Here is a 26,308-nt window from a genome sequence, read left to right as displayed (position 1 = left end):
GTGGCTCTGTCAGCGAGGGGCGTGTCCGGGGGCGTGTCCCCGCGGGGGGCGGGGCCGGCTCTCGCCATCTTGGCGCGGAGCGGCCGCGCCCGGCTCGGCCCCGGCGCTCGGCCCGGGGCGGGCGCTGCCCCGCCCGGCATGCGGGGCCCGGCGGCCGCCCGGGAGCTGCTGGACGACGCGGACAACGAGGAGGACGTGTCGGGTAGGCGGCGGCGGGCGGGGGGCGCGGGCGGGGCAGCGGCATCGCTCCCCGTCGGTCCGGCCGTGCCGCGGGCGATCCCCGCTGTCCGCGCTCCCCGGAGCGGAGCGGTCGGTGCCGGGTCCTCCTCAGCAGCCGGTTCCCTTCCGGGCGGTGCCTGAGGGCCGGCTGGTTCTCCGGGCTGGGCTTGGTGCAGCGATGCCCACCCTGTGAGACCTAAAGCAGCACAGCATGAATCAGTAAATCATGGAATCCCAGGGTGGTTTGGATTGGGAGTGATCTGGAAGCCCATCCAGTTCCACCGCCTGCCATGGCAGGGACACCTTTCCCTAGAGCAGGTTGCTCCAAGCCCTGTCCAACCTGGTCTTGAGCACTTCCAGGGATGAAGCATCCAGAGCTTCTCTGGGCGAGATGTGCCAGGGCCTCTCGGAAGTGGAGTGATCGATACATCCTGACCACCCCAAAGTGGTGTTGCTGTTTAAGCTCAGAAATCAAAAATAAAGACAGGCCTAAAGCTGTGTGCAGACCGGCTGGGATGCACTGGCTTTGGGGAGATAATGATGGGAAGGGGAGGTGTGCACTGGCATCAGTGCCTCTGCCCAGGGTCCCTTTGCTGGTGTGAGCAGCCCAGAACAGCCTGGCAGCTGTGGCACCGGTTTTCCTCATGAACCCTTCCTCTCCTCCTCTCCCTGTGTTCTTGTGAGGAAAGGTGACAGCCAGGCGCTCCCCCAGTGTCTGCAGGCTCAGGTCAGCAGGAGCACAGCTCACGGGATGTCCCCGTGTCCATCTCTGAGCGCGCAGCGTGGGCTGCCCTCGCCCCCGTGCTGGCTGTGAGGGGCAGGAGGATCTGGGCGTGGGGGGAGCTGAGGCTGGTGCTGCTGGGCAAGACCCTGGAGGGGCACCAGTGGGGCAGCTGCCAGCGTGAGGGTCTGCTGAGAGGCCGCAGAGCTGTGTGTCTTGTGGCCTGCAGCTGCTGCTCGGGTGTGCTCCTCTGTCACGGTCAGCGTGGTGTCCTGTGCCTGTGCAGTCTGTCCATGTGAGCTGTCCCTTTTGTCCCCAGAAGAAGATGATGGGGTGCTGGAAGGATTGGATGAGTTTTTTGCAGAAGAAGACCAAGTTGTGGTACAGAAAAAGAAGAAATCCAAGAAGCTGAAAGATGGCAAGGCTGCCAAAATCAAGAGGAGGAAGAAGGAGGTAACACTGCATTTTCTCACACCTGGCTGGGGCCCCTCAGCTGTGGCGCAGAGGCAGCAGCTCAGCGTGCTGCTGGCAAGCACCTCTGGGGTCTCTGGATGGAAAGAAGGGTCATTATTGGGGTTTTCCCCCACTGAGCAGGTGCTCTCCCAGCCCGGGGAGGTGACCTTCTTGCCTCTGGTGTATCTTTCCCAGCTTGGCTGCTCAGGAGTGGCAGTGTCCCCTGCAAGTGGCCTCTGGGGAGCGGCTGGGGGCAGCAGGGGCCTCCATGCCTGCTGGCAGTCCTGCAGGCTCCTGCCCCACAGGAGCAGCTCGGCTCTCGTGGGCACGCTGGTGTGTGCAGTGGGACTGCCCAGCCCCATGTGTGGAGCTCCTCCTGCCCGCAGCACAGTGCAGCAGCCGGGGACAGCAGTAAATCTGCCTGACTGTGCTGCACCAACACAGCACCGGGGGCTCACGTTCCCACAGAGGGAGATGCAAACCATCGTGCTGGGGCATGATGAGGGCAGGGCTGGCAGGTTTCTGTGGGTACTGGTGTTGGCTGCGCTCATTCCAGCTGTTTGCAAGTGAGATGGTCCAGGGGCCTCGAGGGCTTGGCACATGGAAGGACTCTCAGGCCTTCTGTAGGAAAACAAAAGTGAGGATTTGTGTCCTCCAGGGTCAGGCCTGAGGCTGCACTGGCGCTGTGCTGCTGGGTCGAGGAGGCTGTCTGGCACTGCTCCCTGATCCTGTGCCACGTGGGCTCTGCTTCTCACTGTCCCATCCCCAGACAGTGCTGGACACGAGGACAGGAGCGGACATCTTGTGTGCTGGCCCTTTTCCTGCCTAAACGTAGACAGGCTGCTGGGAAGAAAGGGCGAGCAGTGATGGTTCCTCAGCCCCCGCTTCCCTTGCTGGGGCTGGGGAGAAGCTGCTCACCCAGCACAGCTGGGCACGACCCCCTTGCCAAGGGAGCTGTAAACAGGGGCTGGACGAGGTTCTGCATTGTTCTTGCATTGCATTGAAGTGCTTGTGCTACAGGCAGGAGTGTGATGAGCTGCTGGTTTAAAGACAGGTGATTCCACCCTGCTCTGCCTCTTGCTGTCGTGGCCCCAAGGAAGCTGGCCGTGGTGATGTTCTCTTTCTGCAGATACCACACAGGCCCTCTGCCCCCTCTGCCTCTCCCATTCTCAGGCACAGTTCTTTTCCCTCTGCTGTTTTCTGAGAGAGGGGAAAATAAAACACATCTCCAAGGTGTTTTCACCTCTGCCCTTTGCTGTTGCTGCTGACCTGCCTGAGCCCTGCAGCCGTGTGTGCAGCTTGTGCTGAGCTGGGGGTGGGGAGGAAACAACAGGCTGAGAGCCCCCATTTTTTAAAATTAATGCCTTGTGTGGGCAGCTCTGACCAGGTTCCATCTGGGGGAGACTGGGCCCTCCTCTGTCAAAGCCAGGGGGAAGCTGGAGCTGTTGGCATGAGGCAGCACCCCAGCTGCTCTCGGGCTCAGGGGGTGAAAGACGGGGCTTCCTTTTCCTGAACTTGTGCAGAGTTTTGGGGGCAGATGAGCCTTACCCCTGCTGCTGGAGGCGGGTGGGAGTGACGTGCAGGCTGCGGGGGGAGCCCGGTGCCTGTGCCCGCCGCGCTCCCGGGGCCGGGTCGGGGCTGCCCTTGGCGGGAATCCACCGGCACACTGGACTGGAGGTGAGGCACCCACCCCTGCTGCGACCCCGCGGAAAAAATCCCGGGGGAGCAGCCCGGCTGAGGCTGGAACCTCGCGGAACCCCGGCGCAGGCAGATGAAGGTCCTTGGCAGGGAAGGCAGCGGAGAGGGAGAGTCAACCTGTACTGCAGCAGTTCCCATGGAAACCAATTATCCTGTGCCCAATTCCAGCTGTTCCTAACTCTGCTGAAGGAGAGGCGAGGGCTGCTCTGAGCCGGGAGGGACCGGCCGAGCCCCGGCAGCCCCGGGACCAGCGCCCCGGGCAGGAGGGGCAGAGGAGCCGGGCTCGGGGCTGGGCGCTGTCCCCAGTGCTGGATGGAGCCCGTCCCTCAGCCCCAGCGAGCCCTGGTGCTTCTCAGTGCCCCGAGGGACCGGGTGGCATCTAGAGGGACCTGGACAAGCCCGTGGGAACCTCGTGCAGTTCAGCAAAAGCGTGTGCAGGTGCTGCACCTGGATCATGGCAGCACCCCGTATCAATCCAGGCCGGGCGATGAGCAGCCCTGCTGAGAAGGATTTGGGTGTGCTGGTTGGTAGGAGGCTGGACATGCCCTGGCCGTGTGTGTGGGCAGCCCAGGAAATTACCTGAGTGCTCTGCCCAGGAGGCAGCCACGTTCCTTGGGGTGGTAATTAATCCTGTTACCCTCAGTGTTGTGCAGTGGGTCACAATCGCTCCAGAAAGAAACAAAAATATCCCCTGGGCAGTCCCTGCTCTGGCCCTTCCAGCACAGTGTAGCCATCAAAACCTGCTCCTTTCTGACTTAGGGGAGGCAGAATGCATCCATCTGCTGGAGATGGGCGGTTTCATGTGGGAGGAGAGTGAAGTGGGGACAGGCTCATCCCTTTCTGTCACTGTCCCTTTCTGTTTCAGGGGAGCAATGATGAAATGTCAGAAAACGAAGAGGAGATCGAGGAGAAATCAGAAAGTGAAGGGAGTGACTATTCTCCCAACAAAAAGAAGAAGAAAAAACTGAAAGACAAGAAGGAGAAAAAGCCAAAACGGAAGAAGAAGGATGAAGAGGAGGATGACAATGAGGATGGAAGTTTAAAGGTACAAAAGACTTTTTTAGTCTGAGGTGGTGCTAGTGCCTGAAGCCAGGCTTGGACAGGGGGAATTGAGGGCTTCATGGGAAACCCTTGGGTTTGGCAAGGAGGAGGTTGCAGGTGAATGACTGGGACAGGAGAAATTCCATTTCCTTGGTACTTATCTTGAGTGCAGGGAGAAGTTGAGTTTCTTGGAGCTGTGAAACCTTCCAAGGCCTTGTGTAGTGCTCCACGGTGGGGAGCATTTGCATGGTGCCGTGTTAATTTGTTTCTTGGGACTGCACGAAGCATTAATTTGTTAAGCGCTTGCGTGTGCTATTTCATAAATCCCAGAAACAAATCCCTGCATATCACTGACTAGGGAGATATGGAGCACATGGCAGAGCCAGCCTTGTGCTGCTCATCAGGCTGTGTGCGTTAATGATGACTCTCTAAATCTCCAGGAGCCCAAGAGCTCAGCCCAGCTCATGGAGGAATGGGGTCTCGATGACGTAGATTACATTTTCTCAGAAGAGGATTACCATACTCTGACGAATTACAAGGCTTTCAGCCAGTTCCTCAGGTAGGGAGCTGTGGTCCTGGTGGTTGAGGTCTGGGCATTGCTCAGTCAGCAGATGAAGTTGTGGAGTCAATTCTGCATCGCCAGCTCCTTGTTGCTTCTTCTTCCCAACTCAGTCCTCAGAACTCCATTTATTTGGAGGATTGACTGGAAACAGCTGAAGCATTTGTCTCTCCTGCTCTCCGAAACCCCATATTTTGGAGATGCTTATTTGAAAAGTTTATTGAGAAAAACAATGCTAATGAATTTCTGCTTGTACCATGAGCCTTTCAGAGCACAGCAGGTATTTCAGCGAAGGGAAGTCTCTGAGGAGATTTAGGTGTGCCCCCCTTGCATATATTTGCTTAAGGAAGCTCTGGTTTCTGCTGCCTCCCCATGAAACTGCTGCTGGGAGGCTCCGCTGCCGCATCTTTCGGGCTGAAGCACCAGCACGTGGCTGCAGGAGCAGACACACAACACAGTGCTGCTGATCGTGGTTCTCCCTCTCCCCTGCCCTGCAGGCCTCTGATTGCCAAGAAGAACCCCAAGATCCCCATGTCCAAGATGATGACGGTGCTGGGTGCCAAGTGGCGAGAGTTCAGTGCCAACAACCCCTTCAAGGGCAGCTCGGCGGCGGCGGCGGCGGCAGCTGTGGCTGCAGCTGTGGAGACTGTCACCATCGCCCCGGCGCTCCCCGCCAGCCCCCAGCCCTCTGCCCTGCCCACCGTCATCAGGAAGGCCAAGACCAAGGAGGGCAAGGGTGGGTGCCTCTTGTGGGGGGCTGCTCTTAGCAGCAGATCTGGCACAAGGCCTCAGAGCACAAGCTTCAGCAAACCTGGGGGGAAAAGAGGGTGCCAGAGAGGTGTCTGCAGCTCCTGTTGGCCTTGCAGAGGTCCTTGAACCTCTTCACAGCTCATGAACCATGGCAGATCGAGCCTCTGGGTCTGCTGGGTGTTTGGCAGTTTGTGGCAATTGATTGAGCTGAGCAGTAGTGGGAGAGTAGAGGGGTCTCCCTTTGTGCCGTGTTCCGCCTCGGGAAGCTGCTGTTCCACCGTGCTGGGGGCTGATTTGGGTGACGGTTGTTTGTAGAGTTCCAGACAAGTTCTCAATTTCTGCAGGTCCAGGTGTACGGAAGAAAATCAAGGGCTCCAAAGATGGGAAGAAAAAGGGGAAAGGGAAAAAGATGGCAGGCTTGAAGTTTCGGTTTGGAGGAATCCCCAGCAAAAGGAAAAAGGGCTCCTCTGTAAGTCTGTGGGGCTTTGGGTCTGGGAGGGAAGTACTGGGACAAGCCCTTGTTGGGGATGGTACACGCACCCCGTGTCAGGGGGGTCACAGCCTCACTTGTGCCCCTCTCTGGGGCCCTGATCAGCACATCCCCTCACAGCCTCACTTGTGCCCCTCTCTGGGGCCCTGATCAGCACATCCCCTCACAGCCTCACTTGTGCCCCTCTCTGGGGCCCTGATCAGCACATCCCCTTGCGCCCGTGCCCAGGCTCAGATTTGTGAGACTCGTGTCTGGCCACAGCTTTTGCTGAAATCACATGACCCTGTTTACTTCAGCAGTGCGGGTGATAATGCCATCATTTCAGATTTCATTTGCAAAGGAATTCTTCAGGGCTTGCACTGCAGCTGAACCGTGCATCACAGAGAATTCTGGGATGCTTTAATTGCATTAGCAGGGCCTGCCCACGGCAGCTGGAGTCCCGTGGCATTGCCTGGCGTGCTGGAGCTGCCCAGCCACAGCACACTGGGCTCCTCTCAGTGCACCAGTATCAGGAGTGTTTCAAGGAGTTAGCAGCATTTTAAAGAAAAATTTCCTTAGATAACTAGAGACTGAGGGTGGGGCTCTTCTAGGTGTTGATGATATTGGTCAAACCCCCTCAGCTCACTGTGTTGCAGTTCCAGCTTCTGTGACACAACCTGTTTGCAAGCACATCCACGTGTTGAAGATTGAAGGGCAGGAGCCACTCATTGCTGCAGATTTTCAATCATGTATCACAAAAAAATTCCTCCCGTGCTCTAGAGCCACACATTCACCTTCCAGAGAGTCACAAAGAGCTCCTGCAGCTGGAGCCTGAGCCCCTGGTTAGGAGTGTGCAGGCTGGGGGTTTGCATGCTTGAGTCTCCCTTGTAAGAGTTCAGATGCTTTATTATGTTTTGACTCCATGGAATGCTGGGCCTGTTTTGACTCCTCTCGTGCTGTGGGAATGCCCAGTGGGAATGCCTGCACGCGTGGACACAGGAGGGATGGCAGGGCTGAAATGGGTGTCAGAAGAGAGGCAGGGAGCAAAGTTCTGCCAAGTACTGGAAAAAGGGGCCTTTGGATGCACAGGGTGGCAGTACAGGGTTGTTCCTCTCCAGGAGAACACGGTCCCAGCAGTGGAGTGACAGCTGGGATGCCAGCACTGGGACTGGGTGTGCTTTGCTTTTTCCCTCTGCAGAGCGAAGAGGAGGAACGGGAAGATTCCGACTTCGACAGCGCCAGCATCAACAGCTCCTCCATGCGCTCTGAGTGCTCAGCTGGCCCGGGGAAGAGAGGGAAGAAGAGGAAAAAGAAAAAGAGGAGTAGGCCATCCTTTGTACTCTGTTCCTATTCTGTTTGGATTTCCCTGTTCTTTCCCCTGGCCCGTGCAGCTCCGGGCTGTGTGTGGCACTGACGCGGTGGCAGAGGATGTGCCTGTGCCTGTCTGTGTGAGTGGAGTGTGAGGTGCTCTCTTGGTGTCCAGGCGCTGCTGCTGGGGGGCTCGTGCCTGCAAGGAATTTGTGGGGTTTCCAAGGAAGTGATTTTCTGAGGAACAGCCCCTGGAGAGATGTGGCTTGTGGCAAGCTCCCAGCACAGCAGGGCAGGCTGTGGTGGAAGACAGGGATGTTTTGGCTGTGTGAGGTGTGCAGTCAGGCAGGGGCAGGTGGCAGAGTTGTGGTAGCCATGCAGGGACAGGGAGGCATGTGAACCATGGAAAGGATCTGTCAGGATCTGGCAGTGGCTGTGTGACCACATTTGTGTGTGTGTCCCTTCATCCCTTCCCGGGTGGATGTTGTGCCATGGCACCTCTGTCCTCGTGCTGCTCTGGAGAGCAGTCCCCTGTGCTGAGCACGTTGCTTTTCTGTCTTGTGTCCTTGTTTGGGATGAGATATTTCAGATCCAGGCACAACATCCTTTGGCTTCTTAGCTTTTCTGATGGAATTTTGCTTCCGAGGAACGGAAGGGCAGCTTCTGGGCTGGGGATCAGTTAGGGTGTGACATTGGCCAGCCTCCCCATTGATCGGTGAGGCTGGGCTGGCTGGCTAGCCCCATGTCTTGTGTGTGAAGGGCATTGCTTGTGGCCTTGTGAGGGCCCTGGTGCTGGAGGTAGGCAGCTCCTGCTGCGTGCTGGAGGAGTGGAAGGTTGGAGTTCCGTGCCAGGAGTTTGTGGTAGATCTGGGAATTGAGATGAGCCATTCTGGCCCTTGCAAGGCCTCGTTCCTCTGCTCCTTTTCCCTTCCATGCTGTGTTGAGAGTGCTCCTGCCTCTGTGCCAGGGAGCCCTGAGGAAGAGCAGGGTAGTCCCAGGAGAGGAGTCCTGTCCTTGGCCGTGTCACCCTTGCATGGTGCGTTTGCAGCTGGTGCTGGTGCCTGGGGAGGTTTCTCTGACCGGCCTCCCTTGCAACCTCTCCAGGTTCTGGCATTCTCCATTGAGAGCCTGAAGGAACCAAAGGATGATACAGTGTGGAGAGAGAAAGAGAGACAGAGGTGAGATGATGCTGTGTGCAAAGGTGAACTGTGCTGCTGAGGGACAGAGAGGTAGTGGGAATTAACAGGAGGGGTCTGAGGTGAAATGCTGTCCTTATTTCCTTAACTGTATGGTAGAGGAGCACGTGTCCCATTCCCTCCGGGAGAGCCGGCTGCTCTGCCACCCCTCTGACTGTCCCCTGTCCCTTGCTTGCAGTTGAAGAGGGGGACGGGTACGAGACGGACCACCAGGACTACTGCGAGGTGTGCCAGCAGGGCGGGGAGATCATCCTGTGTGACACCTGCCCCCGTGCCTACCACCTGGTGTGCCTGGACCCCGAGCTGGAGAAGGCCCCCGAGGGCAAGTGGAGCTGCCCCCACTGTGTGAGTGGGGTCGGGGCCCCTCGGGAGCGGGTGGCCTGTTGGTGGAAACCCTCGGGTTACACTGGCTGTGCTCCCCCAGGAGAAGGAGGGCATCCAGTGGGAGCCGAAGGAGGAGGAGGAGGAGGAAGAGGATGGTGGCGAGGAGGAGGAGGAGGATGACCACATGGAGTTCTGCCGGGTCTGTAAGGACGGAGGGGAGCTGCTGTGCTGTGACACCTGCCCGTCCTCCTACCACCTTCACTGCCTGAACCCGCCGCTGCCAGAGATCCCAAACGGTGAATGGCTCTGCCCACGCTGTACAGTGAGTGTTACTGGCATTCCCTTTCCTTACTCTGTCCCTGCTCCCACACCTGCCTGGCCTGCCAGTGGCTGCTGCTGCCCCTCACAGCCCTGCCCTCTGCCCCAAACCCCTCCCTGAGGAGTGTTGCCGCCGGGTGCATGTGCCTGGGGGTGCGGGGTGGCTCTGGAAGGTTCTGCTGCCTCTGTGGTCTCCCTGTGGGAGTTGCTGGCTGGCAGCTTCCCAGTTTCTGATGGGATGTCAAGCCTGGTTCCATATGTGGCGTATGGAGAGGGGCCTTTTCTGCCTGGTGGCAAGACCTGTCCCCATGGGGGATGCAGAAGTGTCACAGACGCTTCTCAGGCACCCCGTGCTGGCTGCTGTCCACTCGGCACCGAGGGCCCCCTTCTGCCCCCCAGCTCCCTGCTCTGGTTCCCCGTGGCCCCTGGCAGGGTCTCACCCTAAACTCTGTGCTCTTGCCTGTTTGCCCCCGTGTCCCCAGTGCCCTCCCTTGAAGGGCAAGGTGCAGCGCATCCTGCACTGGGCCTGGAGGGAGCCGCCCGCCCCGGCGCCGCCCGCCGCCGACCCGCAGCTGCCTCTGCCCCCGCCCAAGGTGCTCGAGGGCATCCCGGAGCGAGAGTTCTTTGTCAAGTGGGCAGGCCTCTCCTACTGGCACTGCTCCTGGGTCAAGGAGCTGCAGGTGAGCCCTCGGGGCATTGGTGGGAGCCCCCGCCCGGCCCTGTGCCCCGGGCTGAGCGAGGCTCCCTCCTGCTGCAGCTGGAGCTCTACCACACCGTGATGTACCGCAACTACCAGCGCAAGAACGACATGGATGAGCCTCCGGCCTTCGACTACGGCTCTGGGGACGAGGACAGCCAGAGGGAGAAGCGGAAGAACAAGGACCCCCAGTATGCCAAGATGGAGGAGCGGTTCTACCGCTATGGCATCAAACCCGAGTGGATGATGATCCACCGCATCCTCAACCACAGGTGAGGAGCCCGAGGGAAGTTCTGCCATCCTTCTGCAAGGCCGAAACCTTGGGCTGGTGGGGTTCCACCTTCTGGCCTGTGCTGAGGTCTCTGTTGCCCTGGAGGTTTGCTTCTGGGCTGAAGCTGAGGCTGGAAGGGGATCCAGGCTGCCTTATCTTCATTTCTGCTATGTTGCACATTAAAAAATGAGTTATAGCCAATTTCCTAAAGGTGGATGCAGTGTTGTTCCACTCTTCCCAGTCAGACTGTTTGGGTCCTGTTACAGCCTAACCGTTCTGTAAATTCTGATGCTGATGGGGATGGTACTGAGGAGAAGAGTCAGCATGTGGCTGACTCCCTTACAGGACCTTGACATTGATATTTCTTTTCTGTAGAAGTTCCCTGTGAATGAGATGTGCTGTGCAGATGGGCTGTCTGCATCGAGTGGCTGGAGACGTGTCTCTGTTGGATTTCTACATTTCAAGTGGCAGCTTGAAATATCAGCAGTAGCAGCAGCTCTGCTGGAAGGCTGCGTGGCAGGAAAGAACTAAAGCTGCCTGTGTGATTTTCATGTGAGCTTTACCTTGTCCACCAACAAGGCAGCAGGTTTCCCTGTAGGCACAGAGTCAGACTTGGAAGTGTTGTTTGTTCTGTTTTTGGTGTAAGCAGAACTTCCTAGAGTGGTGAATGCTGCAGGTGAGAGGGGAAGCACTGGTGTCCATGCAGGCCTGGTGAAACAGGGAAATGAGGTTGTTGGTGGAATGGAAAAGCAGCCTGTAAAGCTCAATGGTTTGACACACTCACAGATGAAGAGGCGTTTCTGCTGGAAGTGTTGATACTTTATGTTTTTCTACCTCAGCTTGGATGTCCTGGTCTGTAGGTGAAGGCAGAGGAGGAAGCATCCAGCTCTGCAGAAGCAGATCATGGCGAGCTGCTCCCAGGGGCCGGTGGCATTCCCTGACCAGCTTTCTGTGCCCTGTGTTACAGCTTTGATAAAAAGGGGGACATCCATTACCTGATCAAGTGGAAGGACCTGCCCTATGACCAGTGCACCTGGGAGATCGATGACATAGACATCCCCTACTACGAGAACCTCAAACTCCTCTACTGGAACCACAGGTATGAGCCCCCAGCTGGGGCAGCTGGGCAGAGCCAGGGCAGCCCCCGCAGGTGTTTGGGACAAGGGGGACACAGAGGTGCCCCCCTTTTGAACACATTGACACCGCTTGCAGTGATTTCAAAGAGCAGTGGCCCAGCACTGATGAAGGTGGCCCTCCTGATGAAGGCTGGCACTCCTGATGTGCCATTTTGGGGCTGCTGGGCGATCCCACCTGCTCTTTTCCAGCCTGTGCTCCCCTTCCCCTGTGTCTGCACTGCTGTGACATTCATGGTCTCCGTGGCCATGCTGCTTGTTTTGGGGGGAAACCACAGTACTCTGTTTGCTGTTCTTCATTCTGGAGACTCTTGTGTGGACTGTTGTGAGGGGAAAATCAATGAGTGCCCCTGCTAACAGGGCCAGAAGAGCTTCTGTGGGGAGAGGGGCAGTGGAGTGTGGGAGGTGTTTCTGTCCCTTGGCTCGGAGCTGAGAGAAGAGTGACCCCCTGCCATCCCTGACGTGTGCTGGCTGTCACAGGGAGCTGATGCTGGGGGAGGACACGCGCCCTCTGAAGAAGCTGAACAAGAAAGGGAAAAAGCTGAAAGAGGAGAAGCTGGAAAAGCCTCCAGAAACACCTCTTGTGGATGTGAGTGAGAGTGGTGGGGACAGTGTGGTGGCATGGGAACCTGGAGGGAGGGGGGGCTGTCTGTGCCCTTGTCCTGTCACTTTGTCCTCCTCTGGTTCCTTTGGGGACCCTGTTCCCATTGAAAACTCTGGAGTGGTGTTGCTGTGAGGAGCCTGGGGGCTGGGCTGTGGCTGTGTCTCCTTTGGAGCTGTTGGATGTTACAAACCTAGAGAGAGATGTGCTTGGGGGCAGGGGAAGGAGGGGCAGGTGGTTTTCACTGCTCTGTGCCCTGGTGTAGAGTTTTGCCCGGGGGTTTCGAGCCGATCTGATGAGCTCTCAACACCCCAACACTACACCCCAGAATAGCTCAGCTTTCATCAGGAGGCATAAAAGGAGCAGGAGGCTGATGTGACAGCGTCAGGAACAAAAAAGGTTTAATAAAGGCAAAATAACAAACTCAAACCGATCCAGGTGCCACAGACTTGTGCTCCTGGTAAGAGACACCTCACAAAAGCGATTTGGCTTCTTTGTTCTGTGCTTTTCTACTCAATGGCCCAGGTGGGACCTTTTGGCTTATGGCCAATGAGCTGTCCCCAAACTTGAGGTGAAGCCCCAAGGTCCTATCAATGATTTTTCTACCTGATCACTGAGAGAAACTTCTGGGCTCTTTCCTTTTTGGGGGACAGAGGAAGGTTCTGTCACTCTGTCCATAGGGGGCACATTCCTACACCCTGGCTCTCTTTTCAGCCCACAGTGAAGTTTGACAAGCAGCCGTGGTACATTGATGCCACGGGAGGCACGCTGCACCCTTACCAGCTGGAAGGGCTGAACTGGCTGAGATTCTCCTGGGCACAGGGGACAGACACAATCCTGGCTGATGAGATGGGGCTAGGGAAGACGGTGCAGACTATTGTGTTCTTGTATTCCCTGTACAAGGAGGTGAGTGGAGCGCCCAGCAGTCCCCGAGGTGGCTGAGACCTGCTGGGTACGGGGAGAACAGCCTGGGCTCTGTCTTCCTGAGCAGGGCCACTCGAAAGGGCCGTACCTCGTCAGTGCCCCCCTCTCCACCATCATCAACTGGGAGCGTGAGTTTGAGATGTGGGCACCTGACTTCTACGTTGTGACCTACACGGGGGACAAGGAGAGCCGCTCAGTCATTCGGGAAAATGAGTTTTCTTTTGAGGACAACGCCATCCGCAGCGGGAAGAAGGTCTTCAAGATGAAGGTGGGAGCTGAGTGTGTGCCTGCCCCTTCCCTTTACCTGCCAGTGAGAAGGGGAGAGGAGAATGTGACCTGCAGAGAGAGGCTGGTCAGCTTCCCACAGAGGGAAGCTGGCATTGTTTACAACCACACAAGATTTGTGACGAGCTCTACAGATTTCTGCCAGAGCTTTTCTATTTCTGTAGCCCCCAGCTTGGTTCCCATGTTGGGGTGTTCTGCTGGCACGACTCAGCTCTGTGCCAGGCAGTGCAGCCCTGCTCATCTTGGATCACATGCAGCAGCAGCAAAGGTGGAGGCTGTCCTGTTGGCTGCTCTTATCCCAGCTTTTCTCTCCCTCTGCTTCTCCAGAAGGAAGCCCAGATCAAGTTCCACGTCCTGCTCACGTCCTATGAGCTGATCACCATTGACCAGGCGGTGCTGGGCTCCATAGAGTGGGCCTGTCTGGTGGTGGATGAAGCACACAGGCTGAAGAACAACCAGTCCAAAGTAGGTGGCAGGCATTTGTGAGTGAGTTTTTTTTTTCTCTCTTTAACATCCTGTGGCATTAAAAGCCCTTCAGCTGCAGTCTGGCTGCCTGACAGTCCTTGGACAGGATATCATGGAAGGGAATTCTTCCCTCTCCTTCCTTTCCCCTTTACCTGAGGCTCAGTGCAGTCTCCAGCTCCTGGGATGTTCACTGTCCCTGGTGCAGGAGGAGACAAGTGGTGTGACCCAAGGATACCCAGGATTGCTGCCTGTGCTCAGCGGGGATGGCTGGGAGCAGGACATGCTGGCACCCTGCTCTGCATGCCCAGTGTGGGGAACACTGCTCAGTCTCCATGTGCTCCCTGCAGAGTCCCACAGTGACACGCTGGTTCCTTGCAGTCCTTGTCACCCAAACTTATTTCTTTTCCAGTTCTTTAGAGTACTGAATAGCTACAAGATCGATTACAAGCTGCTCCTCACAGGGACTCCGCTCCAGAACAACTTGGAAGAGCTCTTCCACCTGCTCAATTTCCTGACTCCAGAGAGGTTTAAGTAAGTTGCACTTAGCCAGGCCATCAGGGTGGCTCCTCACGAGCATTATCTCCTCTAGTGCCTCGAGAGCTCTGCCCTGGTTTCTAAGTCATAAAGCTGCAGATCCCTTTGCTTTCACGTGCCCCTGTTGCTTAGTGCCATGGGCCTCTGGCTGCTTCCACAGCAACCTGGAGGGGTTCCTGGAGGAGTTTGCAGACATCTCCAAGGAGGACCAGATCAAAAAGCTCCATGACCTGCTGGGTCCCCACATGCTGCGGCGGCTCAAGGCCGATGTGTTCAAGAACATGCCGGCCAAGACGGAGCTGATCGTGCGCGTGGAGCTGAGCCAGATGCAGAAGTGAGTGGCTCCAGTGCATTCCCCAGGGGTGTCTGGCTTCCCCCAGCACGGTGAAGTGTACGTGGGGATTGAGGGGTCAGAGGCACCCTGCTGGCCTGGGGCCTGCTGCAGGAAGAGTGGGAGTACGTTGTGTCTCACCAAGAGGTATATTCCATGCGCTTGACCTGGGCTCTGTGCAGCCCTTGGGGCGTGGGAGGCTGGCAGCGTGGCTCTGCTGGCTCTGGGGGCACAGGGAAAACACTGAGGCTGAATCCCCTTGTCCCATTCCTGGCCCTAGGACGTGGCCTGTGCTGCTGGTGTGCCTGGGTCAGCCGGGAGCGTTGCTGCTGCCCCAGCTCTGGTTCTGCCAGGCTGACCTGTTCAGCTTCAGTGGCATCTCTTGCAGCTCAGGGCACCTGCAGGAAGGGCCTGTCACTTCTTCCCCTCCTGCTGGGCAGGAGGGCTTGGCTGGGGGTGCTGTGCCCCTCAGTCCATCCCACTGCCAGGGCTGTGATCCCCCAGAGCAACTGGAAACACCCAGCCCTAGGTGCTGAATTGCTTTTAAAACCCCCCAAATGCCCCTTTTGCATCTCCAGTGACACTAGGGGGGTTTATTTCAGTCCCCTCCCATTTGTGCCTGTCCCACACCTGCCCCAGCTAACATGGTGTCTGTCCCATCCCCCTTCTGCAGGAAATACTACAAATTCATACTGACAAGGAACTTCGAAGCCCTGAATTCGAAAGGTGGTGGGAACCAGGTCTCACTGCTCAACATCATGATGGACCTGAAGAAGTGCTGCAATCACCCGTACCTGTTCCCCGTGGCAGCTGTGGTATGTCCCTTGCCTTTGCACCCTTGGACATGTCTCAGAGTGTTGAGTGACAGATCCTTCCATGGTTAACACTGTGGGTTTCATACAAGGACTTAGTTTTTTTTTGTTTTGGAAATGCAAGTGAAGTCCTCCATGAGGTTAATGTGGGTTATTCCTTGTGGGCACTGACCATGCTGCCTTCACAGGAGGCCCCTGTGCTGCCCAATGGATCTTATGATGGGAATTCTTTGGTCAAATCTTCTGGGAAACTAATGCTGCTCCAAAAGATGCTGAAGAAATTACGGGATGGCGGCCACAGAGTTCTGATCTTCTCGCAGGTGAGAGCAGGGAGGGATGATAATAAATACATTTTTAAAGGAATTTTTTAAATTATGTATGGGAAATTTGTGCTGGGAACAGACAGAAATAGGTGGAATAGCTGGTGACAGCTTCTCCCCCGGGCAGCCATGGCAGTAATGGTGCAAGGGCTGTGTCCCAGCTCCCTCCTGAGGGACTGCCTGTCGTGTTCAAGAGCTCTGTTAGCTCAGGATAGAAAAGAGACAACAATCACGAGGCTCCTCTTTGGGGAGGGACAGTCAGACACAATTCCTTCCTGCTGGCAGAGTTGCCTGTAGGAGATGAGATGTGAGTCTTGCTCCTCTGCCTGTTGGCTGTGCTTGCTTTGCTGTGCTGCCACCACCGAGGCCTCTGGGCTGTGGGCAGGGACCATGCTGGGGCAGGGCAGCTCCCCAGGGGAGGCAGGGCTGTTTGGCTGTGCAGACCCTCTCATGCCAGGGTCGCCTTGCCCTGTAGATGACAAAGATGCTGGATTTGCTGGAGGATTTCCTGGAGTACGAAGGCTACAAGTACGAGCGCATTGACGGGGGCATCACCGGCGGCCTGCGCCAGGAGGCCATCGACAGGTTCAATGGTACTCACCTTCCTACCTTGCTGAGAGGGGCCGTGGGGGGTGACAGTGTGTGGCCAGCAGCAGGTCATCTGCCAGTGCCCAGAGCTCGTGCCACACTCACAGGTCTTGCTTCCTGTGGCACGGTGGGGCTGCTCGTACCACGCCACTCAGCCCTTGGGTTGGTTCCCACAAGGAACCCTGAGTGTGCCAGCAGCTGTTCAGCTGGAGGGGCTCCTGCCCTTCCCTCCAAGACCTCAGCACATGACAGAGCTTCCCCTTTGCTCTGGAGCTGGGTTCTGCAGTACCTGGTTCCCAGGGAGCGATGTGTTTTTACTCCTTGACACCCCTGCCTCTTGCTTGTCAGCTGCAGGAGCCATTCTGTCCCTCTGAAATGGTGCTGCTCCTCTCTGTGAGCTGTGCTTCCTTCTGTCTCACCTGTTCCCACCTCTGGGTTTGTCGTTCTCAGCTCCTGGGGCTCAGCAGTTCTGCTTCCTCCTCTCCACCCGCGCCGGTGGTCTGGGCATAAACCTTGCTACGGCCGACACTGTCATTATTTATGATTCTGACTGGAATCCCCACAATGACATCCAGGTTTCTGACTTTCCCTTTTCCTTCCTGTGTAGTAAGTACCTCTGTGGCTCTGCCCTCTCTTTGCACACCCTCACTGGGATTCCAGTATCTTCTCTTGAGAGCTGCTGACACTTTCTCCTGTGTTTGTGGGTGTTTCTGCTCAGCAGTCCCTTTCCCTCACCCTCTCCTGGCCTCTCTGCAGTCTAGGAGACACCTGACACATATAAAACCAGCTTTCCCCTGTGCCATTCTCACTTCTCCCTCATACCTGTTCTCAACTGGGTGCCTCTCATGCAGCTTGGAGGGTGAGAAGCATGCCCTCCTGTCCATGGGGCAGGGTGGCACCCTCTCCAGCTCCGTGCTCTGCCCGCAGGCGTTCAGCAGAGCTCACCGCATCGGGCAGAACAAGAAGGTGATGATTTACCGCTTCGTGACGCGGGCCTCGGTGGAGGAGCGCATCACCCAGGTGGCCAAGAGGAAGATGATGCTCACCCACCTGGTGGTGCGCCCGGGGCTCGGCTCCAAGTCGGGCTCCATGACCAAACAAGAGCTGGATGACATCCTCAAGTTCGGGACAGAAGAACTCTTCAAGGATGATGTGGAGGGTGAGGTGGGAATGCTGCGTGTGGGGCAGGGCCCTCTCTGAGCTGCTGGGGCTCACTGTTCTCTCCCTGTGCCACAGGCATGGTGTCTCAGGGACAGAGGATTGCAATGCCAGATGCTGTTACCCCTTTCTCGGACACCCTGTCCACAAAAGGGGGTGCAGCAACCCCTGGCATGAAAAAAAAGCACGGTAGCACCCCACCAGGTGTGTAGCCCCTCTTTGCTGGGGTGACTCATCCCCCTTCCTCTCCCTTCACCCGAGCTTGCCTGGCTCTGGAGCGGACTGTCCAGCACCCTGATCTGTGCTGCTGTTCCCCTGGCTCTGCCCTCCAGGTGACAATAAGGACGTAGATGACAGCAGTGTGATCCACTACGACGACGCTGCCATCTCTAAGCTTTTGGACCGAAACCAGGATGCGACTGACGACACGGAGCTGCAGAACATGAATGAGTATCTGAGCTCCTTTAAAGTGGCTCAGTATGTCGTGAGAGAAGAGGACGGTGTGGTAATGTGATCAGTATCATGTCTTACAGTCCCCCCTTTGCACATCCCTCCGCGTTCCCTCTGCTCCCTCTCCTGTCCCTGCGAGAGCTTGGCGTGGGGCAGGACCCTCCCTGCTCCCTCTCTCTGCTCGAGCCCCTTGTCTCTGGCTCTGCAGGAGGAGGTGGAACGGGAGATCATCAAGCAGGAGGAGAATGTGGATCCTGACTACTGGGAGAAGCTGCTGCGGCACCATTATGAGCAGCAGCAGGAGGATCTGGCCAGGAACCTGGGGAAAGGGAAGAGAATCCGCAAGCAGGTCAACTACAATGACACCTCTCAGGAGGACCAAGGTACAGCCACAGGCTCCTGACCGGGCTCAGGGGACAGACAGAGGTGTCACTTGGTGTCTCTCTGCAGTTGGTAGATTGCCCAGATCTCTACTTCCCAGATTCCTGAACTTTCCAGTGTAGAAATTTTCAAATATTTTTTATTTGTTGGTCTGTAAACTCTGGTTTTGCTGGAAGAATCTAGGAAAGACATGTCTGTGGGCAAAATATTTCAAAATTGGTTTTTGCTGCATAACAGAATGCTAATTCTGTAAAACCTGAGAACATGATTTCCTGTTGCTGTGTCCCCCTCCTGCTGCCCAGCAGTGAATGCCTGTCATTCCCACAGGCAGGCTCTGACCTGTCTAGCACATCCCCCCCAGGCAGGGTCTTCTAACCTGGCCTCCCTTGTGTTCTGCAGAGTGGCAGGACGAGCTCTCTGACAACCAGTCAGAGTATTCCATTGGCTCTGAGGATGAGGATGAAGACTTTGAAGAGAGGCCAGAAGGCCAGAGTGAGTTGATGTGTTTGTTGATACTCCCTGGGATTTGGAAGCATCAGGAATGTCTGGGTTGGAGGAGCTGGTGTGCCCAGGGCTTCTGTTAGGGCACTGGGTCCCTGCTTTCCATCAAGTGAGGAGCATTCCAGGGCTGGGAAGGCAGCCAGCTTCTTCCTTGGCTTCTGCAGGACTGTGGTCTGGTCCACCACGAGGACCAGGCATGGTCCCCCCTTGCTTGGGAAGGGCAGAGGAGCGTCCTGGCCTGGGGAGTGGTGGCTGGAAGGGACCCTGCAGTCTGGGCAGATGCTCTGATGGGTTCTGCTCCCATCAGGAGGGAGGGCAGGAAGCCTGGGGCACATGAGGTGTCTTTCCTTGGTGCCCGGCCCATCCACCACTGAGGCTGCTTGGCTCTAGGTGGCAGAAGACAATCACGGAGACAGCTGAAGACTGACAGAGACAAACCTCTCCCTCCTTTGCTGGCAAGAGTTGGGGGGAACATCGAGGTGAGCCTCAGCCTCAGCCAGAGCATGGCCAGTGCTGTGCCTGGGCTGCCTGAGGGCTGGATCCCTCTGTGCTGAACCACTGGGGTGTCAGTCCTGGTCCAGCAATGCCTGTCAGAGCTGTGGGGCTCCCGGGAGCCCTGTGCTGCTGAGGCCACTCTGTGATCCTTCAATTCCTGCAGGTTCTGGGCTTCAACGCCCGGCAGCGCAAGGCGTTCCTGAACGCCATCATGCGCTGGGGAATGCCACCCCAGGATGCCTTCAACTCCCACTGGCTGGTCCGGGATCTGCGAGGGAAGAGCGAGAAGGAGTTCAGGTACCGAGGTCCCGGCAGGCAGGCGTGGCTGGGAGCCTGCACCCTTCACCGTGGGCTGTTTTTGGGGAGGCAGTGTCTGTTTTATGGAGATGGCATCTCTTGTTCCCTTCCTGGGGGTGAGACTTTCCTCATGCAGGGGTTGATGGGATCACGTGTGTGCTGGGTTGAGCAGGGAGGCCACGGGCCAGGGCTGAAGTCTGGCTTCCCTGCAGGGCATACGTGTCTCTGTTTATGAGGCACTTGTGTGAGCCTGGGGCTGATGGTGCTGAAACCTTTGCGGACGGCGTTCCCCGGGAAGGGCTGTCCCGCCAGCACGTGCTGACTCGCATCGGGGTCATGTCACTAGTAAGGAAGAAGGTGGGTGAGTAAAATTATGAATGGGCCTTTTCAAGAATGTTCTGGATGCTTTTCCCAATGGGGTGGGTGCAGCAATCCTGCCGCTTGGTCACTCTGTGGGTGAGCAGCCTGGACACGCCGACTCCGTGGCGCCAGCTGGGAATGTCCCTGCTCTGTTTGACCTGACCATGTGTGACTGTCCCAGGTCCAGGAGTTCGAGCATGTCAATGGGAAGTACAGCACCCCAGACCTGCTTCTTGAGGGCCCAGAGAGCAAGAGATCCAGCGAGGTTGTGTCTTCAGACCCCAACACGCCTGTCCCGGCCAGTCCAGCACACACACACACGGGACCAGGGGCCCTTGCAGGTATCCAGGGGGTTATGGCTGGGGTCTGGCTTGGGAGGGAGGTGAGCCAGGACACCAGGAGGTTTTGCAGGTGCTTTACCCATCGGGCCCTGCTCAACAGCTTCTGGGCTTTGCTCTTCCTACAGACAAAACAGAAGCACAGCTGGGGTTCCATGAGGAGAAGGACCCGGTGGAGCAGAAGCCCAGAAAGGTGTCTGACAGCCAGGTGAGATGGCTTTGTTCAGCATCTCCTCCAGGAAGTTTTCCCTGCTCTGCCTGGGAACTTGGGGTACTCCCTAGGGAAGGGTTGATCTGGAACGGGTGCTTGGCCTTTAGGTACCTGCAAGTGCCGAGGTGGAGAGCGAAGAGCACCCGGAAAGCTGCGACAGCAAGGAGAGGCCAAGGAAAGAGAAGCAAGAGGATTGTGAAAAGGCTGAGGCTTCTTCTGAGCCCCTGGTGAAAGGTGAGGCTGTGTGTCTTCTCTGAGTCACTATGGGAAACCTGAATGTCACAAAGTCCTGCAGAAATTCCTGAAAAAACAAGTTGTAAATTGCACAAAATGGTCATTTTGGGGGGCATTTGTTCCTTCAGATGTCTCAAGGAAGAGGGAAAACTAAATACATTTATTTGGTAGAATGCAGAAGAATGTTCTCTTTGAAGTTCTTTGAGCATCTTGAAAGTACAAACAATAGTAATTTTACCCTAAAAGGGAAAGTCTGTCTGGATAAGTAGGTTGTTCCCTGCAGAGCACTTTCCATGTCAAGCATTTCTTGTAGGCCTGTTCCCTCCTGCAGATGAGGGGATTCAGGAGCAAGAGAAGCCTTTGGAGAAGGCGGAGTTGAGCAGCAGCCCAGGGAAGGGGGAGGATAAAGAAGTCAAACCAGGTGAGGCATGAGGCTTTGGAGAGAGAAGAGCGGGAAGAATTCCCAGAGTGAGGCCAGTGCCTGGCACAGTGACAGAGCGTGCCCACAGGCTGGTGGCAAAGATGCCATCAGCACCACCGGTGCTCAGGAGCCATGAGTGGGAACAAGACCCTGTTGGGGTGGGCACTGCCTGTGTTGACAATGGGACCTGCTGGGAGGGGTTGGTGGATTTTGCAGCAGTGAGTGGTGTTGATGGGGCAGGGATGGCACCAGTGGGTCTAGTGGTGGAGCATGATTAGACAGGCCAATTCCTTGTGTTTGCCAAGCAGAGGATGGCAAGGAGGAGGAGAAGGAACCGAGTGATGCCCAGCAAAATGGTGACAAAGAGGAAGAGGAGGAGGGAAAGAAGGATGACAGAAACATGAACTTCAGATTCATGTTCAACATTGCTGATGGTGGCTTCACAGGTAAGAGTGAGACACGAGGTGGTGGCCTGTTCTGCAGAGCTGCTGCAGAGGCTCTGAACCTGTTCAAGGAATGTGACTCTTGTGATGGGCCATGGATGGGCTGGTGCTTTGCTGGCAGCAGCAGAGCTGGGTCTGCACTGTGCCTGTGCTCCTGGGAGGTTCCATCACTCGGCCTGCCAGCGTGCTGTGCAGTGACCTGCAGTCCAGCTGCCTGACCAGGCTGTCTCCCTTCTGCTTCTGCTTCCACAGAGCTGCACACGCTGTGGCAGAATGAGGAGAGGGCTGCCATGTCCTCTGGCAAGATCTACGACATCTGGCACCGCCGACACGACTACTGGCTGTTGGCAGGAATTGTCACGTATCCTTTGACCTGGCAGAGCAGGAGGCAGAGAGGCGAGAGAGGCCTCTCTGGGGGTGTGGGAGCTGGGCTGGAGCTGCAGTGATGAGCAGAGAGAGGGTTTATGGCCACGGTGTCGCTGTGGGGTGGTGGGCAGGCTGTTGGCTGGCTGGTTCTGCCCTTGACACTTCTCCCACACCAGTCACGGCTATGCCCGCTGGCAGGACATCCAGAATGACCCACGCTACGTGATCCTGAACGAGCCCTTCAAGTCAGAGATACACAAGGGGAACTACCTTGAGATGAAGAACAAGTTCCTTGCCCGGCGTTTTAAGGTGAGTGGCAGGTCCAGGGCTGGTGAGTCCTTGTTGGTGGGAGGACCAGAGCAGCACCCTGAAGTCAGGGAGGGTTTTCCAGCATTTTCTGTGAGTGAAGTGGGGAATGGACTTTGTGAGGAGCTCTGTGGTTTACTAGTTTATAGTGTGAGGGGGTCTGGTCCTGAATCCTTCCTCTCCCCCACCTCCCAGTTGCTGGAGCAGGCCCTGGTGATCGAGGAGCAGCTGCGGAGGGCGGCGTACCTCAACATGACCCAAGACCCCAGTCACCCGGCCATGGCACTGAACGCGCGGCTGGCAGAAGTGGAGTGCCTTGCTGAGAGCCACCAGCACCTCTCCAAAGAGTCCCTGGCTGGGAACAAGCCTGCCAACGCTGTCCTGCACAAGGGTATGTGCCTGCAGGGCTGGGGGAGTCTGCTCTGAGGCTGGGAAGGGTTCCCCACCCTCACCTGGGCGGCCAAGCCAGGAGGTGTCCCCATCTTGTGTTCTCTCAGCCAGGAGCTGCCTGCTCCTCTCAGCTTGCTGGGTCTGGCAGCAATCCCCCCAAGTACCTTCTGCTTTACTTGCAGTGCTGAACCAGCTCGAGGAGCTGCTGAGTGACATGAAGGCTGATGTGACACGTTTGCCCTCCATGCTGTCCCGCATCCCGCCCGTGGCTGCCCGGCTGCAGATGTCAGAGCGGAGCATCCTCAGCCGCCTGGCCACCCGTGGAGATCCAGCTGCCCAGGTCTGTGGGGACGGGCACAGAGCCCTCACTGTGGGGGTCATGGTCGGGTCAGGGCTGCAGGCCCATGTTTTTTCTCCCTCCTTGCCTCCCCAGGGCTCCTTTGGCTCTGCCCCGATTTTCAACAACAGCTTCGGGCCAAATTTCCGTGGTCCTGGGCCAGGTGGGATTGTCAACTACAGCCAGATGCCTTTGGGACCCTATGTGACCGGTGGGTTGGGGTTTTGCTCTTGGGCAGAGAAGTTCAAAGGGTGGAATTGGGTGGTCCAGGAGTGCTGCCAAAGGACAGTAGTGAGCAAGGTGTTTCCTCTGTCACCACAGATATTTAGCAGTTCCCGTGATTTTTGCCTGCAGCTCCCACTCCTAGCCGAGGTAAGGCTGTGCTTCCTGCTCTCTGTGCTCTGTTTGCTGGGGAACATGATGGGGTGGGGGCTAAATGGAGGCTCCACTTTGGGCTGCCCCCCCAGTGCCAGTACCTGACTGTGACCTCTGCCTCAAGCAGCCACAGTGGAGGTGGGAGCAGATCCTTCCTGCAGCCCCTCCCGGGTGGGGTTGGCATGTGGGGAGGGTCCAGATTTAGCTTATGGACAGCCCTCCTCTCTTCTCACAGCAGCCCTGGGGGACAGTCCCCTGTCCCTGGCCACGAGCCGCTGTTGCCAGAGGTCGGCAGGGAAATTGTGCCAGCGTTGCCTGCGTGGAAGACAAGCTGCTGCCGGCACTGCCGCGCTGTCCTGCTCCTGCTTCAAGTGTGCTTTGCCTGCTGCGGCCCCCGTGGGAGCGGCGGGGCTGGGGGTTTGTGTCCGTGTACATTTTTTGCACTTTCTTATTGAAGACTTGAAGAGTTTGTCTGGGCAAGGTGGGCTGAGGGGAGGGAGGGAGGGCTGGAGCTGCGGTGTTTGTCTGGTTGTGTTGGCAGGTGTAGGGGTGAGTGGAGGCCAGTGGTGCCACGTCCCGGCCAGCTGTGCTCCCCAGCTTCCCCCTAAGGGCCATCTCTTCGTCCTGGTGGTGTTTGAGCAAGCCCACGCCTGTTGCTGCCCTGCTGGAATCCCTGGCACTGCTGTGGTGTGGCTGGGGGTCCACACATGCCGGGCTTGGGGCAGGCAGATGGAGGGGATGTGGGTGGGACAGAGGGGACAGCTGGAACTGGGATGGGGATGCCTCGAGCGTGGTGACACCGGCAGCTGTAAGCAACGCCCCTGCATCCGCTTCGTGCTCTGTGTGTCCCGGTTTCTGTTCTGTGTTTTAATAAATCCTTTGGGAAGGATGCATTGGAGTCTGGCAGTGGAAGGGATGGTGGGGCGGCCTCGGGGGGGGCCTGGCCATGGTCTTGGTACCCCTGTTGTCCACACATACACACACATGTGTCCATAGGAGACACAGACATCTACACCCAGCCATGTGCACAGGGAGACACAGGGACATGCACGCATGGACACAGGCAGACATGAGAATGTCATATCTACACAGATACTGTAAACTCTGCATGGTGCACATATGTGTACACGTCTGCATCACCCCCACACATGTACCTTTTCATATAGGGCATGTGTAGATCTATGTCCATGCATGTAGCTGTACACAGAACTGTTTTAGATGTATATGTGTGCATGAATATCTTTATGGGAGCATACACAGCTATAAATACTGATTTATTTAGGTACTGCTATGTGGGTGTGTACCTGTTCATAAACACCTGTATATTATACAGGTCTGTGTAATGTATTTGTGGCTTTAATATATGTGTACTTGTGTATGTATATATATATATATAGAGAGAGAGAGAGAGAGAGATACTTCTGAGTGTGTGTGTAGACACAGGTATGGGTAGATAATGGATATATGTTCATAGAATAGATCCATCCATGGTGTGGATGTATAGATCTATATTTACAGAGGTGTATTTACACATACATGTGTGTGTATGTAAGAATACACATAAACGTGTATTTTTAATCTGACATGTGTAGATGTATCTATATATCCACACATCTCTATCTCCATATCTCTGTATGGCTACATAGGTGTATTGATCTTTGTGTATGTGTACACAGACACACGTATTTGTAATTTTCATATATTTATACCTAGGTGTAGATACATGTAAAGGTGTATAGCTGTCCTAGACAGAGATAGTATATGTGTATGTATAACAGAGACATATATGTATTTGTTATTTCACACATATACATGAATGTGTATCTTTCTGTTTGCACACAAACATTGATGTAGTTCTGTAGACAGAGATACATGTATAGGTAAAGCTGTAGAGGTTTAGCTGCAGGTAAATCCATGTACCTAAAGGTGTAGGGGTGTGGATGTGGCAAGTGTGCACACTGACTCTCAACCATATACAGAGGGGAGCTCTGGTGTCATGAGTGGGTCAGAGGAGATCCTGCCCCGTGTTTGTACACATGCACATTCATAGTGGGGCTGTAGGTGCAGCCACACAGCAGATAAATACACACACGTGCACAGAGCTCACACACAGTGTGGAGTGGTGGAGTTCTCACAGTGCGCAGAGCTCACACACAGTGCACGGAGCTCTCAGTGTGCAGAGCTCAGTGCACAGATCTCACACACACTCCAGACAGCTCACACACACTGCACAGAGCTCACACACACTCCAGAGAGCTCACACACACTGCACGGAGCTCACATTGTGCATAGAGCTCACACACAGTGTGGAGTTGTGGAGTTCTCACAGTGTGCAGAGCTCAGTGCACAGATATCACATACACTCCAGACAGCTCACACACAGAGTGTGGAGATCTCACAGGGCACAGAGCTCACACACAATGTGCACAGGGCTCACACACACTGCACAAAGCTGAGGGTTTGCACGTACATTTACAGTTTTTATATTTATGTGTGCACAGATAGAGGAAATTGCGTCTAAATGTGTGTGGATATGGATACATATATACAGATATAGGCAAAATGTTTGTTCTGCACAGAGTACACAGAGCGCTAAAAAGAGATAGATGCATGTAGCTATACTGTTCTCCTTATAGCTTTATGTATCATGTGTCTCCCTGTATCTATCATACATGTATCCATATCTATAGTTATAGATAGACATGCAGCTGTATATATGGAGCTATAGCTGTATCTAAATTACAAATATCTGTGTCCATGTGTATATATGGCATATGTTTATAGATGTATAGACATGAGTACATAGTTAAAAAGCTGGGTATGGATATAGAGACATCTACACATATATCTGTATATACACATCTATCTGCATATACACACATTTGAGTACATAGCAGTAATTTTCATGTGTGCATGTATCCATACAAACATGGATGCTGCTGTAGCAACATATTTACATGGATATGTACACATCTATATATTACATATATGGATCAATACACAGAACCATGTATGTCTGTATATACACAAGCACACACGTGTCTACGTGTGTGTATATACATTATACATGTATTTTTCAGAGGTGTGTGAACACATCTACATACAGGTATCTATATATGTAAATAGATATTGATCTCTCAGAGACTGATGTCGGGGATAGAGGTGGAGGTAGAGCTACACCTGTATCTACATCTGTCTGTGTGTGACTGTGTGTGTGTGTGTCTGTAG

The 26,308-nt window shown here is 55.7% G+C and overlaps 1 protein-coding gene across 5 annotated transcripts; it reads left to right on the top strand.

Moving 5' to 3' along the window:
- The first annotated feature begins 46 nt into the window (after window positions 1-46).
- CHD5 (chromodomain helicase DNA binding protein 5) lies at window positions 47-23,971 on the top strand. 5 transcript variants are annotated; one of them, XM_038159670.1, is made up of 42 exons: window positions 47-202; window positions 1,263-1,393; window positions 3,957-4,136; window positions 4,573-4,691; window positions 5,189-5,427; window positions 5,786-5,910; window positions 7,109-7,232; window positions 8,593-8,759; window positions 8,839-9,060; window positions 9,539-9,736; window positions 9,814-10,025; window positions 10,992-11,123; window positions 11,638-11,746; window positions 12,473-12,664; window positions 12,750-12,950; window positions 13,295-13,432; window positions 13,842-13,963; window positions 14,127-14,300; window positions 14,971-15,112; window positions 15,298-15,429; window positions 15,905-16,022; window positions 16,468-16,592; window positions 16,945-17,176; window positions 17,254-17,379; window positions 17,508-17,680; window positions 17,834-18,008; window positions 18,406-18,498; window positions 18,898-18,986; window positions 19,166-19,299; window positions 19,512-19,656; window positions 19,841-20,000; window positions 20,126-20,205; window positions 20,316-20,442; window positions 20,756-20,863; window positions 21,172-21,309; window positions 21,559-21,667; window positions 21,849-21,981; window positions 22,174-22,369; window positions 22,551-22,708; window positions 22,802-22,916; window positions 23,027-23,077; window positions 23,316-23,971. In XM_038159670.1, the coding sequence occupies exons 1-41, from the start codon at window positions 139-141 to the stop codon at window positions 23,032-23,034; spliced, it is 5,865 nt and encodes a 1,954-aa protein (XP_038015598.1). In that variant the 5' UTR covers window positions 47-138; the 3' UTR covers window positions 23,035-23,077; window positions 23,316-23,971. The 5 variants fall into 5 exon arrangements, with proteins under 5 accessions (XP_038015598.1, XP_038015599.1, XP_038015596.1 ...); XM_038159671.1 differs by having other exon boundaries at window positions 1,260-1,393; window positions 20,774-20,863; XM_038159668.1 differs by having other exon boundaries at window positions 1,260-1,393.
- Window positions 23,972-26,308: the final 2,337 nt, after the last annotated feature.

The sequence above is a fragment of the Motacilla alba genome, chromosome 21 (assembly GCF_015832195.1).
Source record: "Motacilla alba alba isolate MOTALB_02 chromosome 21, Motacilla_alba_V1.0_pri, whole genome shotgun sequence".
NCBI classification, from domain to species: Eukaryota; Metazoa; Chordata; class Aves; order Passeriformes; family Motacillidae; genus Motacilla; species Motacilla alba.
Note: the sequence above shows the minus strand (reverse complement) of the source record. Positions and strands in the feature narration are given on the sequence as shown.